Below are 15,960 nucleotides of genomic sequence, written 5' to 3' on the forward strand. Positions count from 1 at the left end.
CATTAGGATACAATTTGCTCCCTTATTAACACTCTAATCCAACTCTTAAGGTTTGGTACATCATATAATCAACATACTGACCTAAATCTGTCCAGATTTACTCATGTTTCCCAGGCATTAGCGACGAGCAACATCAACAATTAACATATTGCAGCTCGTTAATGTCATCCTCATTACAGCTGCTGCTCCATATAATTTGGACAAAGTCAAAAAGGCTGTTTCTGGGAAGCTATCCAATGAAGAGACATAACGTGGGCGGATGGAGGGATGATAATGAAGAGAATTGAAAGGGAAATGCCTCGACTTCCAACGTGACTGACAGTTTTGTAAGTGGATGGGTGGGTTTATGCGAAAGGGCTAGTGAGGTTACATGGTATTGCGAGGGGGATAGAAGGGGAGTGACAAAAGCCAAAATAAAGCATGTGACCACCTACCAACACACCTTGGCAGAGGGGAGCTCCACACCCGCCTCCTGCCTCCTAAGCAAATCACCCTCGCTGGACCCTCCAGTCGATAACCCGGGAAACAGGAGAAGATGAGGGCGTCACCCACCCCGTATTGCAGGCCCTTTCTGGCACTGTATGGTGGGATTCCAGGATCATCACATGGCTCCAAGTCATACTCTGGAAGAATAAAAAGAAACGGTGTAAAGGTAGTGTCTCCACAGATCTATTCATCCATATATACCAGGTAAACTGGGATGTCTGTTTTGTTTTCTTCTAGAAGATAACGTCATAGTTACTTCCATGACCTGTGACCTTTTAATGTGTGTAAATATAACTGGTTAAGACTTCCGTCATGCTTTGAAAGGATTAGAACTTTTCCCCACTGGATAAACAGGAAGGTGAAACATTCTTTAATGAATCAACATGTTATTTATCAAAATCAATAAAGCATCATGTGCTATTGAGGGGGTCGACATTTAGGCCTCCAGCGAGTCATAGATTTAAATCCATGCTGCAAAGCTTCATGTTGTTTTTAAATAGGTGGTATTTTTACATTAAACTGTCAGTCTACTGGACTTTGTGATCTTTTTTTATACTGTGTCTTGGTGTTCATATCCAGGGATGCTGTGAGAGCAAAAGGAGGAGAAATGATGCTCTCAGTGGGTCGAGGCCCATCTGTGCTCTATCCTAATTGATAATTTAAAATTAATCAATTCTCTGGATGTTAACCATTTCATAATTCACTCTCGAGTGGCTGCAATTACATATTTCTAGGACGCATACTTAGATAAGTATTTGCTTCTTGTTTATGGTGGGCTCCTCTTAAATAAGCATACCTGTTTGTGTAGAAACATACCCTTGTATTCAAAAGGTTAAGGCAAGTCTCTGTTCCATACTCAGAAGCCTGAAACGTCCGATCTCAAAATGAAACTAAAATGGGTTATGGCTAGAAAATATATATCTTTTGTTTGTATCGTTCATGAGAGTTCATGTGTTTACGTTATCCTGTAGTTCTACACTTGTAGGGAGGTTGCATTTGCAGTTTTGTGTGACATGTTTACATGCTAATTTGAGTGCAGTGCGTAAACTGCTTTAGATTAAAGTTCCAGTAATGCAATGAAGTCATGAATCAAGTTCAAATTTAGGCTTAAAATTAAAACAACACTTCAATTTTGTTTTGATTTTGGTGGTCCTAGAGAGGCATCAGTATCACACGAAGACTGTTTCATATCCAGTAAGAAGTGAAAAACCTAAATACAACATGACAAGACAACAGTAACATTTTCTCTAAGCAGCGAAGAGCATCCCACCGACCTAGGAATCCCCATCCCTTCCCAGTTTCTTTTACAGTTCTATTACAACTAGAACAAGACGGATCCTTTGTCGCTAAAACCCCTTCAGTGTTTAACCTCTCAGCATCAGCCCCGTCTAAAATAATTGTCTCAATACTGTGATCAGCACTTGTTTCATCTATCCCTCTTTTCGTCTCTTAACATTTTGAATACCCAAATCCACTCTTACCAGAGAAAGTGATGTTGAATCCCTCGTAGGAAACAGAGAAGTCGGAGAGAAAGCGGATCTGAGCCGTGTAGTTTCCAAATAGGCCTGCACTGAGAGTCAGAGGCAGTGTGGAGCCCATCAGCCTCCACAGGGGCTGAGAGAAGCTGCCATTCTCTGTCACCAACAAATGGTCGTGAGGGCTCTCAAGGTGGAAGGTGTGGAAGGTGAATTGGACACCTGAATAAGAGAAGAAGACAGACTGGTAAAATGCGCTTTTAATATTCTATTTTCATTCACGACCTTTACATAAGTAAATTAGAATTAAATGGTATTCTCATTATCCTATATGTCCAAATAATTAACTCCTGCAAGTTGGAATTCAAAAAACTAAAGACAACTAAATCTTATGTCCACGTCAAATAAGCTGAAGTCAACAAAAGATTCTCAGTTTCATAATGCATAGAGCATCAATTCCCTGTCTTCCCTCTCTACTACTTATCAAACACATTACACACAGGCATAGAGAGCATCTGCAAATAAGGCTACATGACTGGAGCACCGTCCCTTGGCGCTGCAGCCCTAGGCCAGCCTCTCAGCGCGTCTTACAGAGACAGCATGTTCGGCAAAAATAAAAAGGCCACTCAGTAGGGGGAAATGACATTGTAAGGGAAATTGAATTTGACTGCTGCATGCGTTTACACAGAATTTCTCTGCTAACCTTTGCCATGGGAGGTCTCGATTATCCATGTGCAGTTCAGGTTGTGAGGGTAGAAGTCTGGGAAGCCAGGTGACAGGATGGTGCCAAAGTTGCCTTGGATATAACCTCCACACAATGCTGACGACACAGGGCGAATGGGTACAGCGGGCGATGGACGATGGAGAGAAATGAGAGGAGAGGCAAAATCAGAGGGCGAAACAATGTGGACGAAGACAGAAATAAAATGTCCCCCCCAAAAAACAGCAAAACTTGCATTTACAATGCGGTAAAATACATTTTACAAGAGGTGCCCTTCAAGACGGCATAAAAAGGAAAGAGTGGCATCATCAATATCATTACAGAGTGGGCAGAAATCAATACCGTCCTTAAATATAAAAGCATTTACAGATGAGGAAAAAGGGAAACATCAAAGGGGAGGCTCAAGGCCCTACATATAAAACATTTATGATGAAATGAGCCCGAAAATTTGAAAGCCTAAAACAAGAGTTGCTGAAAGAAACGTTATCTTAAATGGATTTTATAATAACTCAGAGATATATATGAATTTAAATGTGATGCAATATGAAGCAAAGTGCTCAGAAAAATTTCCCCCTGTTTCATCTGGAATAACATACAACAATGAATGTAACTTTAATCCCGTCTATGAATAGGATGAAATCTGGCAGGAGACTATTCATTTCTAGGTCAATATTATGGAACGTACCATCGCAGCTAGGCAGGGGCCGGCTCCACTGAAAATTGGGTTCACACTCTAAAGGCTGCGTGTCACTAAGTGTGTAGCCCGCCTCACAGCTAAATGTTACCAAAGCGCCCACATAGAAGTCATTTCCATGTCGCTGGCCGTTGACAGGTATACCAGGGTCCACGCAATGATCTGACTGTAACTGCAAGGCTAGAAAGGAACGGGACAAAAAAAGAGAAAAAAGTTACACAGAAACACGGATACTGAAAGTCCACCTGCTTGCAGTGTAATTAGGCTTATACCCTGTTTCCAATAGGTCACGTTGACGTTAGAAATGTTAAAAGGCAGCTTGCTCTTCGAAAGCAATCCCGATAAATAATTAACTTGAACATCATTTTTGAACAGGAATAAACAAATGAGAAGTTTCAGCTCTATTTCCCACTCCACCGTGCACAGCTTCTGCCTAAGTAACCATCGTAGTGAATTATTGAAGCTTTGCAGAGATTCATCACAGAGAAAGTGCAAAAGGTTACCAGTGTCAGCCACACAGGTAGAAATGAGGACAGGACTGCTTTAAGGGTTGGATTTACAGCATGAGTGATGACCGGTGTGCACATGGAATTTTGAGCATGGTATTGTGGGCCAAGGCAGAGATAGCTGCAAGAACAATCCCACCCCATTTACCTTCTAATTATAGGTGTTGTAATAAGAACAACTTCATGGTGAAATTGAGAGCCTGCAGAGATTGTATTTACAACCAAGACTGTATAGCTTTTATAACTTGTACGGTGAACAAGGCTTATAGCTGCTGTCTCTGATTAGCTGCGTATTGTAATAGATTCATTTCTACTAGGGTTCTGTGAAGCATGGGTAAATTAGTCCTTCCTTTACAGTATATCTATTCTGTATCTTTAGGTGTAAGGTTTGACTCTGCGTTATTAACTTCACTCACAACTCTAAGCCCTTACTTTCGTAACGTATGCGGAAGCCGATGTCCGAGTGGCTCTTGTCAGTCGAGAAGAGGAGATGCACGAAGCTGGAGGTGCTAATGAGGAACTGGGGAACCTGGGTACCCTGGTAGCTACCAATTAAAGGTGAAGAGGGAAAACGTCCATCACGCACCTCCAGGACGTCATAGTTGACCTCTGTGCGGAACCTGAGAACAGATCATTTGAAAAAAAAGGTTTTTATGCTTCACATAAAAAGAAAAAATAATACAGCATTTGTATTGTGATGCAAATACATATGGTCACATTATGTTCCCACTTGGGATGTGTACACCAGCAAAGTCAGGATACAAATAATTAATATCTTACTGGAAACAACTCTAAAATGTCAATAAAATAAATCATGTTCCTGAGTGAAGATTAGCAGGAAGGAGGAACAAAGACATTAGTCAGTACCAGTCATTCATCCTGTCTTCTATCCTCTTCCCTCTGCTGATGTTACTGCTTGCAGGTACCGCTGGTAAAAGGGAGGTGGGACTGCTTTGTCTCAGTCAGCAGATCGTTTCTCAAGGATTCTAAGATATGTGGTGAACTAAGCTAAACAGCTGCACTACATACAGAGAGCTTTTGTTTTAGTTTGACTGTAACAATTTGCTTTTTATCCAAGCGAGCTCGCTGTATTTGTGTAAACATAACCTTGGTTCAATTTCTCTAGTCTGCGTTTCATTGGTAAATCTGATCAGCGGGCTAAAGTGCTAGTCTGGACTACCTACCAGACATAGTGAGCAAATGTCCTGAGTACACAGACCCTAAAAGCTTTTTTTATTAGTTTGGAAATATGCACCACTTAAACTAAAGATTAACTGAATGATAAGGGTCTTAGAGAGGGACACTGTGTCAAAATGTACATGGGCTGTGCTAAATACATTAGCATTTTACTAACTTACTGCAAACAGTAGGTCAATAAGGCCGATAGCTATTTTTTGCCCTGGGCCCCCAAGCGGGTTAATCTCTTTTTAGATAAATGGATAATACTATATTCCACAACAATAGCTTTTCCAAAAAAACAAAAGATTATTAGCTTTTCAACGTTTGGCCACATTTAAAAAGAGATTTATGCTTGAATGATGCTTTTTTCGGATGAATAGAGAATAATTTCAAAGATTTTGACCATAGTATGGATTTCTTTATGTCAACATTTTGCTTTTAACCAACATTTGAAAACTTCGATTTAAATCAAATAATTTCCTTTGGCTTTTGACACGGTTTGGTGAGTGCATCAGTGTAGCATGTATGTATGTGTATTAATGTGTGTGTGTGTGTGTGTGTGTGTGTGTGTGCGTGCTTGTTGTGCGTCTCTGCCTTTGCTGCCAGAGCCACTTCATCTTCAAAGCCATGAATAAATTGCTTAGTTTCAGTACCATGTCATCTAAATGAAGCGGTTTGTGATATTTTATTGATGTTACATAAAAATTAAACAACAACAAACATTTATGTTGTATTCATTTTGCCTGCTGTGCTATCGTGGCAGGGACGAGGATGAGATGGGCTCACAAGGATGAGCCTTAGTGGAACGCTAATGTAGCGTTTGATGGTACGACTGTATGTTCCTCTGTCTCTCACTGAAACATCAGGACGAATTCACTTCTCTCTCATCTCTCCGGTTCCCCTTGACAGATCATGTCCACTTAAATATGCATTCCATATGAATGCATACATTTACAAACGTGTGTGTACCTAAGGATATCTGTGGATCTTCAGGAAGTGGGGTATCAAACAGCTAAATAAAACATAATGTTATCCTAGTTGGGGTTTATGTTAATGTGCATTAGATCTACTGCATTACTGACAGAAAGGGAGGAGGAAGAGAGGAAAACAAGTGACAGAAAGCAGCGAGATGGTTGCTAAGATTGTAAGAAGGTAAAAGAAAATCCAAGCTTACTCTGAGAGAAAAAAAACAACAACAGTGAGGTAGAGGAAGTTATCTGGGTGACTCACTTGTCAAAGATGATCTTGATGGGGTAGCCTGGAGGAGCCTCAATGATCCATTCACAGTTGAGGGCCTCCTTATAGAGTTCTGGCCAGCCAGGGGAGAGGATGATTCCACTGGGAGCCTTCAAATCCCCTCCACATGGCGCTAATGGAGAGAAAGAAGATATTGAGGGAGAGAAAGAATAAATATAGATTGAATTATGCATCTTTCCCATCTGATATATGACAACGTCCATAGAAGATCCCATGCATCAGCTGGGGCATTTCTTTTAGTGCCAGGGTCTATCTAATGTCAATTGGTGAGAGCTCACTTCAAGGTTAACCGTCTCTCCTAGGAGCACACATATTCATTGTATGTGTGCATGTGTGCACACGGGCATGCATTGCATATCCATGTGTATGCATATGTTTCCTCTCCTGTCCCTTTGTCTCTAAATCTGTCATCAAACCCCTCCTGCAAAAGTGCTGCTGTCCCCATCAAACAGAGAAAAGAGAACGTCTTTGATCGCCAGCACAAAAGACACTTGAGCACATCGACCCCTCTCCCGTACCCTCACCTCTGTTACTGCTCGCTTTGCTGTACATCTCTGTAACTGCCTATCCTTAACCAGAACACAGGCACAGTAGAGGGCTTAGTTACAGTGCCAGCTCCTCGCTCCCTTTGAAGTGGAATGATTTAATCAGCCAACTCAGCATACTGAAGGACATCTATAAAACGCATTAAAGCTACAAACGCAGGGGTATGATAGATGGTCTCAGGGGAATACGACGCTGCTGTGGCACACAGGGGGAAGTGACATGTTTTCATAATGGTTTCTGCTTTGCGTATCTTGAATAGTGAGCCTGATTAGACCCCTTAGAGCCCTAAGCATGTCTGTGCTAAATGTGCTATACGCTGCTGGCGTCCATGAGCCTAAGCTGGTTAACACCTACCTTCCTTTTAGCTTTGCCAGCTCTATTGGTCTTTCTGATTTGCTGGAAATAGTTTATTGATATTGAGTCAGAGAGGAATAAATGGATGGTTCAGCAACCTGCATGCAAGCACAGGATGTCTGCAGCAACAGACACTTGAGAGAACAAAGCTTCTGTATCACCACCAGCAATCACCACCCTTTCGTCAGATCTTTGTGATCTCTGCCAGAAGGATGAATTATTATTGTTATTATAGATATTGTTGATGACACTAATTAATTATATCTGCAACAAATGTAAAATATATAGAATGAATGCATCCCAGAAGAAGCAGCAAATCTATTTTGATTGATTTCTTGTCCTCTCGTTTATCAACAATAATCAATTCAATATTTGGGTGTGCAGAAGATATAATCTCTTTACAATCCTGAGATGCAGTGAGGCTAAATTATTAGCCACAGTTAACATGAAAAAAAGCATATTCCAATATGATGGTTTAGAACAGTTGTACTTAACCTATAACACAGTGGGCACCGGGCTAATGAGATGCTCGACCATGGAACAAATGCTTTTCATGCGTTGTTTTTTGTATACACCCATGTGTGTCCCCAGTAATAGGTTTCATCTCATGCCACCTAATGAAAAACGCTGGAGAGTGTAGTTAAAATGTTCCGGTTAGGCAACAAGCATCCGAAACCTGTTGTAAGATGGCTGTCATGAAGGGTAACACTTGTTTACTCACCCTCACAGCGGGGAACTGCATTATCCCATACCACGTTGCCATCCTTGAGAATGCAAGAGATGGTTTGCGAGCCGTGGGTCTTAACAAAGCCCTCCTCGCACAGGAATGAGATTGAACTGCCCAGCTGAAGGCTCTCACCAAAGCGTTTCCCATTGACTGGCACACCTGGGTCTGGACATTCGTTGTGACGAAATGCTATTGGACATACAGAGAGGAGATCGGGTTAGTATGAAGGAGAGCACAAAGGTGTGATAGTGTTCAAATACTGTTAGAAAACATTAAGTGCCCTGTTGTTGAAAACACGAGAGAGAACAGCTCACCTGTAATTCGGCAGGTATTAATCCTTGTCACACATTACATTTTCCGTGCAAGGATGCTAATTTCCATAGAGATTCTAAAATAATTACCTTAGTTTATGGACAAAACTTTTTTCCCCTACTGTCAGCATTTAGCAATGCCAGCATTTAACGAGAGAAAATTTGTTTCACTTAGTGAGTCATATTGATTCAATATGCTGCAGTGATTACAGAGGGTGGGAAACAACACCGTATGCAGATCATCAGGCCAGATGTTGAATGATACGTGGAGTAAACACAATGGGGGAGAAATAGTTTTCCTACATCCTCAAGATTGTATCAATCAAGCCTCTCAACGAAGCTTCAAGCAGGAACCAGTTAGAAAGGCCACGAAGAAACGCAGTCACACAAGAAGAGGCATAACCCTGGAACAAGGCATGTAAACAAATACATCACCTCCACCACTATCTCTCTCACTTACTCTCTTGCTCTCACTCTTGTACACGCATGCAGTTAAGTGACACGTGTAGGTGTTGATGAATCCCTCTTCTGTATCCATTGGACCCAAACAGAGTGCCAGCCACACCTCATCCATCATGATCATCTTATTTATTAAAGTGCCAACAATCCCCTCAATACAGTTTGGCATGTGCTTAATTAGCATGAATGATGGAAGTTGACCGCTCAGCACCACAACCCCCCCCCCCCCCCCCCCCAAAAAAAAACAGTCCTGCAGTTAGATGACACTGTTTTCAGGAACAAACCGTCATCTTCAATTAACCGGTATTGACATTCATTCACCATGCTGCATTGGTAATTTATTTATTCATCTAATTGGCTAATTAATGCAGCAGTTGCCATGTGTTGTCCCCATTTGCAGCTTTACAGAGGCACCTGGGTTGGCTTGATGACATGTCTGCAAATGAGCAAGAGCAAGGTCCCAAAAGGGGTAGGCTGACGTATGTTATTTTAGCTAGAGCACCAGTATTTTAGGAACTAGAAACAGAATACAGGATGAGTCCTCAGAGTGCATTGCAATTTTACATACCAGCTACCACTGTGAAATGGATCAGATTATCACACAAAGAAAACATTCAGTTTGTTAATTACTAACACTGTGTTGAAGAGTTTCTCCAAATATTTTTGCGTCAAAACACCTTATCAGCTACATAGCAGGTATGACGTTTACAGGCCCAGAAACATCAGACATCCATGTGAGAAGATCTTTGCATGGACGTCCCTGGAACTATCATTTTTTTTTTTTTTTTAAAGGTTACAGTAACTATGATGCTCAGCACACATTGTTTTTTAAGTACAAGGAGGGATGGCTGTTTATGATCGGTATACAAACCTAACCTATGAACATACATGTTCATGATAAACGATTAGAGCAGAGCCATATGTGAAGCAGTTAACCAAAAGTCATGGATATTTCTGTGTGCACAGTTACGTTCAGGTACATTACCGTTAGTAATAGAAACAGACAGCATTAGATGAGATCGAAGATGAAGTCCATTTCATGTTCTGCTGCTCATCATAAGATGATTGAAGGGCTACATGCTTTAGTAAAATATCCTTTATTGCATATGAGTTCTTTTGGTTGAATGATTCCAAAAAAACGTGAGCTGCATTTTAGGGAACATTTTTTGTGGCAGATGTTATGTGTGTGTGTCAAGCTTTGGACAAGAAAAAGTTATTTGCTTCCAAAGTAATGTTGAATGTGAGAAGTTATGTTCTTGTCTTTTCCCACCGGGACTGTATTTTTGTTGTCCATGTGGACTGGACACTTGTATGTGCATGTTATTGTATTAACACAATACACGAATGAAATGCTTCCCCCAAGCAGCTGGATAACTCTGTAATGATGTGGTAACCCCAGGGCGAGAAGTACAAAGAAGATCATACAAAAGCATCAAACTGTAAAAGTAAAAATAACACTTTATTGCCTCCATTAAAGTGAGTCACTGCTACTAAATTTAGTACCAACTCTTGTTGAGAAAAACCTCCCAACGGCACCTTAAAGATTACTATCAATCTTTGTGGCTTTATAGGGTTAGGGTTAGACACCATGGAAGGGAATATCTAATTTGTGTAAAAATGCAAAGATCAGGCTCATTACAAAATGATGCATAATGCAATGAATGCACTGCCACTGCCAAACCCTCATGGTACAGTATCTCCAAGAAATGGGTTTACCAGCATGCAGCCAACGGTTACTGCGTCAGAGTACAAAACCCATCTGGAATTTCCTCACAAGTCAGCAACTACCCAGAATAGAATATAATGAGCACTGCTGCAATGTATCTGTCAGGTAAGGATCCTGCATCTTTGTTAGGGTTTTTATTTAGATGTCTCTATTTATACAATAAAGACAGGGTTTTTGTCATTTCTCTATGTGACTATGTGTGTGCAAAGAATGTGTTGCTGATGGCTGAAAGGTGTTTATGGGGTCTGAGGGAGACATAGATGTGGCAGATGATTCATCCATGCACACACACGCACACGTACAGATACACATACTGTACAGTACATATGTACAAACATTATACAATACAAAACATCCAGTCAGTACAGGATTTTGGAGAGCAGGGCCGTCCTTCAATCACACTCAATACCTACTTGTAAACGTGATGTTAAAGCCTCTGTCTGTGTAGGTGTGGTCAGTCAGAAACTCCAGCCGGGCCACATGGGCACTAGTTGTTATGGGAGGAGGTAGGGCGTCACCGGAAAAGGTACCCAGGATAGGAGACTCAGCCTGACAAAAAGATTAAAGGCATCATAAGCTTAAAAAGAAAAGAAGTCAGAGAGTAAACAGCTGCTATGGGGAGGTAGACAGAAGGACTAGCAAGTCCAATGATGCTGGAAGACGGGTTTAGTTCGTACACATATTTATAGTCTGCTTCTCCTACTGACATGCACAATGACTGATCAACAGTTGTTGATGCAAAACAGAGCTATGCAAAGTAACTGAGAAATACAGCTTCTAATTCAACACTACCTTTCCACCATCTTTTATCGAGAGGAAGTCAAACTGTTTCTCCATGCTGATGTCGTTGAAGGCCAGATTGATGCGGCTTTCAGGATTGCTGATGATCAACCACACACAGTGCATATTGTTGCCGTACTCCTGAGGGTAGTTGGGAGACAGCAGCACCCCAGATGGAGTGGTAAAGTTGAAGAAACAGGAAACTATAAAAGGAATACGGAGATATAGACAGAGATAAATGGAGAGAAACAGAAATAAAACAAAGCAACTGAGAATTGTTTCAGAGCCTGGAAATCATAAGGGATGATTCTATTTAATTTTGCTGACTACAAGATAATATGATTTGATCGATTTTATTGAAGAAAATATGTGTGTGGAACTTGCCCAAGACGTTATTTTAGAAGAGGTTGTTTGTGGCAAACTTGAACTATTTATCTACCATTATATGAGAATAAGAACCCACTAGAAAGAACATCTTATATAAGAAAGCCTTGTGGAATGAAATGGGCGGAGAGGAAACCTAAGCCGAACAAAAATCTGACAACAAAACCGGAGAAATCATTGCTTTGAAGCAATGTCTAGCTATAGGGAAAGTGTTAGCAAAATGAAAGACTCATCTCCCTCCCTGAAAACTGTCAAGGCTGTCACTTGATCCCAGTACCTCCAATTAATGTGCTTAGAAGGCAACGGCACAATACCTGGATGTTACTGGGCAGATAGCCTTCCTTGAAGAGTCAGCTCACGATTTCTGCTCTGTTCATGGTGGTCTGTCAAGACTAAACAAGTGTATGCTTGGGAATGAAAATGACAGCACTGACAATGCTGTCCTTCACAGAGATATCTACATCTGATGGGATACACAGGCCGCTACTCGGCTGTCATTGCCCCACTTCTTGAACTATCCTTTGGTCTGTACATATATTTGAGGTGAAACATAGGCCATGAAAAAGAAGGTCGTTCTAGCTTCCAGGTGCTGCGATCTATCGATTGTGTAAGGATGTTTCACTTAACAGTAAATTTAGAAAAATGACGTAAGTTGGCATTTAATGGATGTACCAAATTTCACAAATGCACATTAGAGAGATACTTAAACATGCACTGGTGCTTCAAATATATGAATGCAACTATCAGAATCTGCAGCCAAGGTTCCCTTTTTTATTATTAATGATTAAATGAATCCTATTCAAATGCTTACCCAGCAGTGCAGGAGCAATGTTGACAACTAATATTCTCTTCCTAAGTTTAATAAGAGAGAGAGATGACAAAGGTTCTGCCTTCTACCTTTTGCACTCATGCGGTGAATGGCTTTATCTCAAAATTTCAATTAGTTCTGCATCTATGTGTGATTTCTTTAGGACTTCTTCCATTTCCCCTTAACAATGATTAGCTACAGGATGTAATTGTTCCTTATACCTAATGCATGTGTAAATAAATAAGTAGGCTATATGCATTATCATATTGGATGATGAATACAAGCACCCTGCATTGTGTCTACATGGCTACATTTGTTAAATGTCAACTAAATAAACAATGTTTAGCAATATTATTGGCCAAAGGTTGTGCCAGCAAGTCATTCAGCTCAGTGATGTTTATCTAGGTACTGCAGCTTTTTGGCCACCCTATTATCATATCAATAACACAAACAGTGGCCATTATCTGCATGGTCAGCTCTCTTTTCCTTTTGCCCTCCCCCTCTAACTCTGTCACTCTCTGTGTTTGTCTTTCGTGGCTTTAATTACTTAATAAGCACTCTTACTGTTGGCCTCTGCTGGGCAAACTGTGGGGGATAATCTGATCATTTGTTATGCAGCCCCCTCTGCGCTCATCTGCACAAACATACTTATTTATGCTCCTCTTGATTAGTGAAGCACATGTCTGTACATGGTGCATGTAGAATCTAAATGACACACGGTATCCGAGAACTTACAAACACAGCTGGGTTTCTTAGCCGACCACTGGTTGTTCTTCTGACAGGTGATGTTCTTCTTCCCCACCATCTCAAAGGCAGGCAGACACTCAAAGTAGAGTCGTTCCCCGTGACGAAAACTTGTCCCCTCCCGCTTGCCATAAGCTGGGATTCCGGGATCTCCACAACTGCCTTGGTCAATTTCTGTTTGGGTAAAAATAAATACATAGGTAAGAATGTGATGTATGCAAAGCAGGAATTCATAAAACAAATAAAGACCTGCTCCTGTTTGAATCACAATAGATATACATTTAACACAAGCCCACTCCTCCTCTCTTTAACCTTTATATTATCTGAAATATAAAAAACTACTATTTATGTATTGAGCATAATGGACCACAATGGTGGCCCTGTAAATGAGAAGTGTCCTTTCTACAGTTTTACTAACAAATGCTAGATGGATTAGTTAAAAAAGAGGAGGGTGGGGGAGAGAGAAAAGAGGCATCTCAACTTAAGGTTATTACTGACGGTAGCCTCCAGCGGATTTTGACAAGATACTACTACACAGGCAATAAGTGATATGAAGATGCAGGACATCACACTAAATTAAAACAGATAGAGCTGTTTCTCATGAATTCCTTTTTTCAGGAAAATGTGGATTCAGCTTATCGCTACTGATTTAGTCTGACCCTATATTTTGACAGGGCAAAAGTCCTTAGGTGGCCAATTGAAAAATATTTCCCCAAAAACAGATTTATTCATTTACTTTACCATTTACATATATATATATATATATACATATATATATATATATACATTTTCTTTTGCTGACTATGGAAGCCTGGAAGAATAGTGCAGTCATGTAGTCTGCAGTCCAGAGAAAGAATGACTTCCCTTATCGTTCTGTACAATGCTATTCTGCAGCTAACTCTCAACTGTTGGATGTTGGAACTTTCCAATAGCACATTGTCCACCTTTCTTCCCACAGAGACGACGAGAAAAATACATTTACAACTTGTGGAAAAAAATAAGGTGAACATTGCATGCAGAATAGGATGCACTCTACATTATTACCAGCTCTTATTACAGGAACATTGTGCCAATTTTTTTATTTATTTTTTGACCTATAGGGCAAGATGAGGAAGAAATACTTGAACAACAGAGAGGGTTTGCATGGAGTGGGGCATCTTGGAGAACTAGCTGTTAAAGGTGCATGTCCTTCGCAGTAACCTTAGTTGGTTCATGAATCTCTAGCTGAAGAGTGTCCGGGGTCATTGCTTCATTGTTCCTGGTTTTAGAATCGAAGACAGTCCTGTCTAGCAACTTGAATGAATATTAGCAATGACTGAATCAGTGAAGAGTTAATTTTGGGCTGAAGAGGCAGACTAGCATCAACAATTCATGACATCAAAATCAATATGACTTCTTTATTGCCCCTTAACAGGTATTACATTTCAGGACAATTTCATTTTTCACCAAGTAATCCTTACTTCTCTTTATCCCCCGAAAACATTAATCACTTATGTTGCAAACCTCTCTCACATCGGTCTCTCTCTCCCCCTGCAACTGTATCTGTATCCCCTTACTGTGTGATAAACGTTCACACTTGCGTTGGAAGCTGATGTGAGCACTTTAAGGTGCATGCACAAACTCTCTCTCACACACACACACACACACACACACACGCACACTTCATGAACTCTTCTTCCTTAAAACCACACACGCCAATTTCATTATTGCAAGATTTATGCATCCCTCTTTCTTTCACTCACTCTTCTTTCTACTTTTCGGAGGTTGCATATTGCAGATGGGAATGCTGAGGTATCCTATCGAGGCATCCGGATGGGGGAACACAGACAGCGAATAAGCTCATCCATCCAGGAAATGATGGCATGGCCTAATACGATTTTAAATCGCACCAGGGGCAGTGCTGGGTATAAATCCATACTCAACCCTAATGATGATCTTCATTTAGAACACATATTTAGAGCTCAATGCGGTTTGGATGTATGGCTGTCCTAAGGCAGCCTTATTCACAAGACAACTCATTGATCTCACATCAAAGTCACCTTTAAAAGGGAGGATGCTGAAAGCGAGTTTTGAGTTGGGCCTGAGAGAAAATAAAAATATTTAAAGCGAATGTATAAGATCCAACAGAAACTACATCTGGAAGAACATGACAGCTATAGGACAAACACAACAATACATTCATGTGCAAATGCATTCAGGCACACACACAATCACTTGTTTGTCACTATAACAGACACACTGAAGAACTCAAACCCCCTGCGGTGCTTTTTCTCAAGGGTCCTCACAATCAGAACTTGAGGGAAAATGGAGGCAATGAATAAGAGCCCTTTGAAGTGAGTGTGAACATTGGCTTGTGCATGTGTTTCATGGACTGTCTCTTGGTATACATGAGATTGTGAATGTGTGTGTGTGTGTGTTTGTTGTGTATAAGAGCAAGTAGGAGTGCAAAGGCATTTGATTCTCATGAATAAGCGAAGAGATGTGATGGTATATTTGTTGTCCCTGTCTGTTTGACATTCTGGAGTAATCCAAGCATCGTAATGGGACTCAGACTCACATTACTGTCAACAAAGTTACCGCAATCTCCTAAGGCCTAAAACGACAAGAGGACTTTAATAATAAAGTTTACAAGTAAAACACAATATTGCATAGAATATCTCAATGTGGCTTTACGGACCAATGTTTCCAATACCACATAAAAGCCTTACAGATTAGTGAAGTGGCCTGTTTACAATATTTGGACAATGTCGACTAATATCAACTGCATTAACTGTGCAGTTAAGCAAAAGTAATTGCATATCTT

The 15,960-nt window shown here is 40.7% G+C and overlaps 1 protein-coding gene across 1 annotated transcript in view; it reads right to left on the minus strand.

Annotated features, from left to right (window-relative positions):
* csmd2 (CUB and Sushi multiple domains 2) overlaps positions 1–15,960 on the minus strand; it is a 204,277-nt gene that overhangs the window by 82,756 nt on the left and 105,561 nt on the right. Inside the window, exons 13-22 of the mRNA XM_031853674.1 lie at positions 13,149–13,331; positions 11,234–11,424; positions 10,855–10,990; positions 7,940–8,134; positions 6,292–6,430; positions 4,315–4,502; positions 3,368–3,556; positions 2,665–2,781; positions 1,968–2,183; positions 435–623 (exon numbers count right to left, since the gene is read on the minus strand). Of these exons, the coding sequence (XP_031709534.1) occupies positions 435–623; positions 1,968–2,183; positions 2,665–2,781; positions 3,368–3,556; positions 4,315–4,502; positions 6,292–6,430; positions 7,940–8,134; positions 10,855–10,990; positions 11,234–11,424; positions 13,149–13,331 (1,743 nt within the window). The remainder of the gene's footprint in view (positions 1–434; positions 624–1,967; positions 2,184–2,664; positions 2,782–3,367; positions 3,557–4,314; positions 4,503–6,291; positions 6,431–7,939; positions 8,135–10,854; positions 10,991–11,233; positions 11,425–13,148; positions 13,332–15,960) is intronic.

Source organism: Anarrhichthys ocellatus, unplaced genomic scaffold, assembly GCF_004355925.1.
Source record: "Anarrhichthys ocellatus isolate YVR2014 unplaced genomic scaffold, GSC_Weel_1.0 scaffold14, whole genome shotgun sequence".
In the NCBI taxonomy this organism is placed as follows: domain Eukaryota; kingdom Metazoa; phylum Chordata; class Actinopteri; order Perciformes; family Anarhichadidae; genus Anarrhichthys; species Anarrhichthys ocellatus.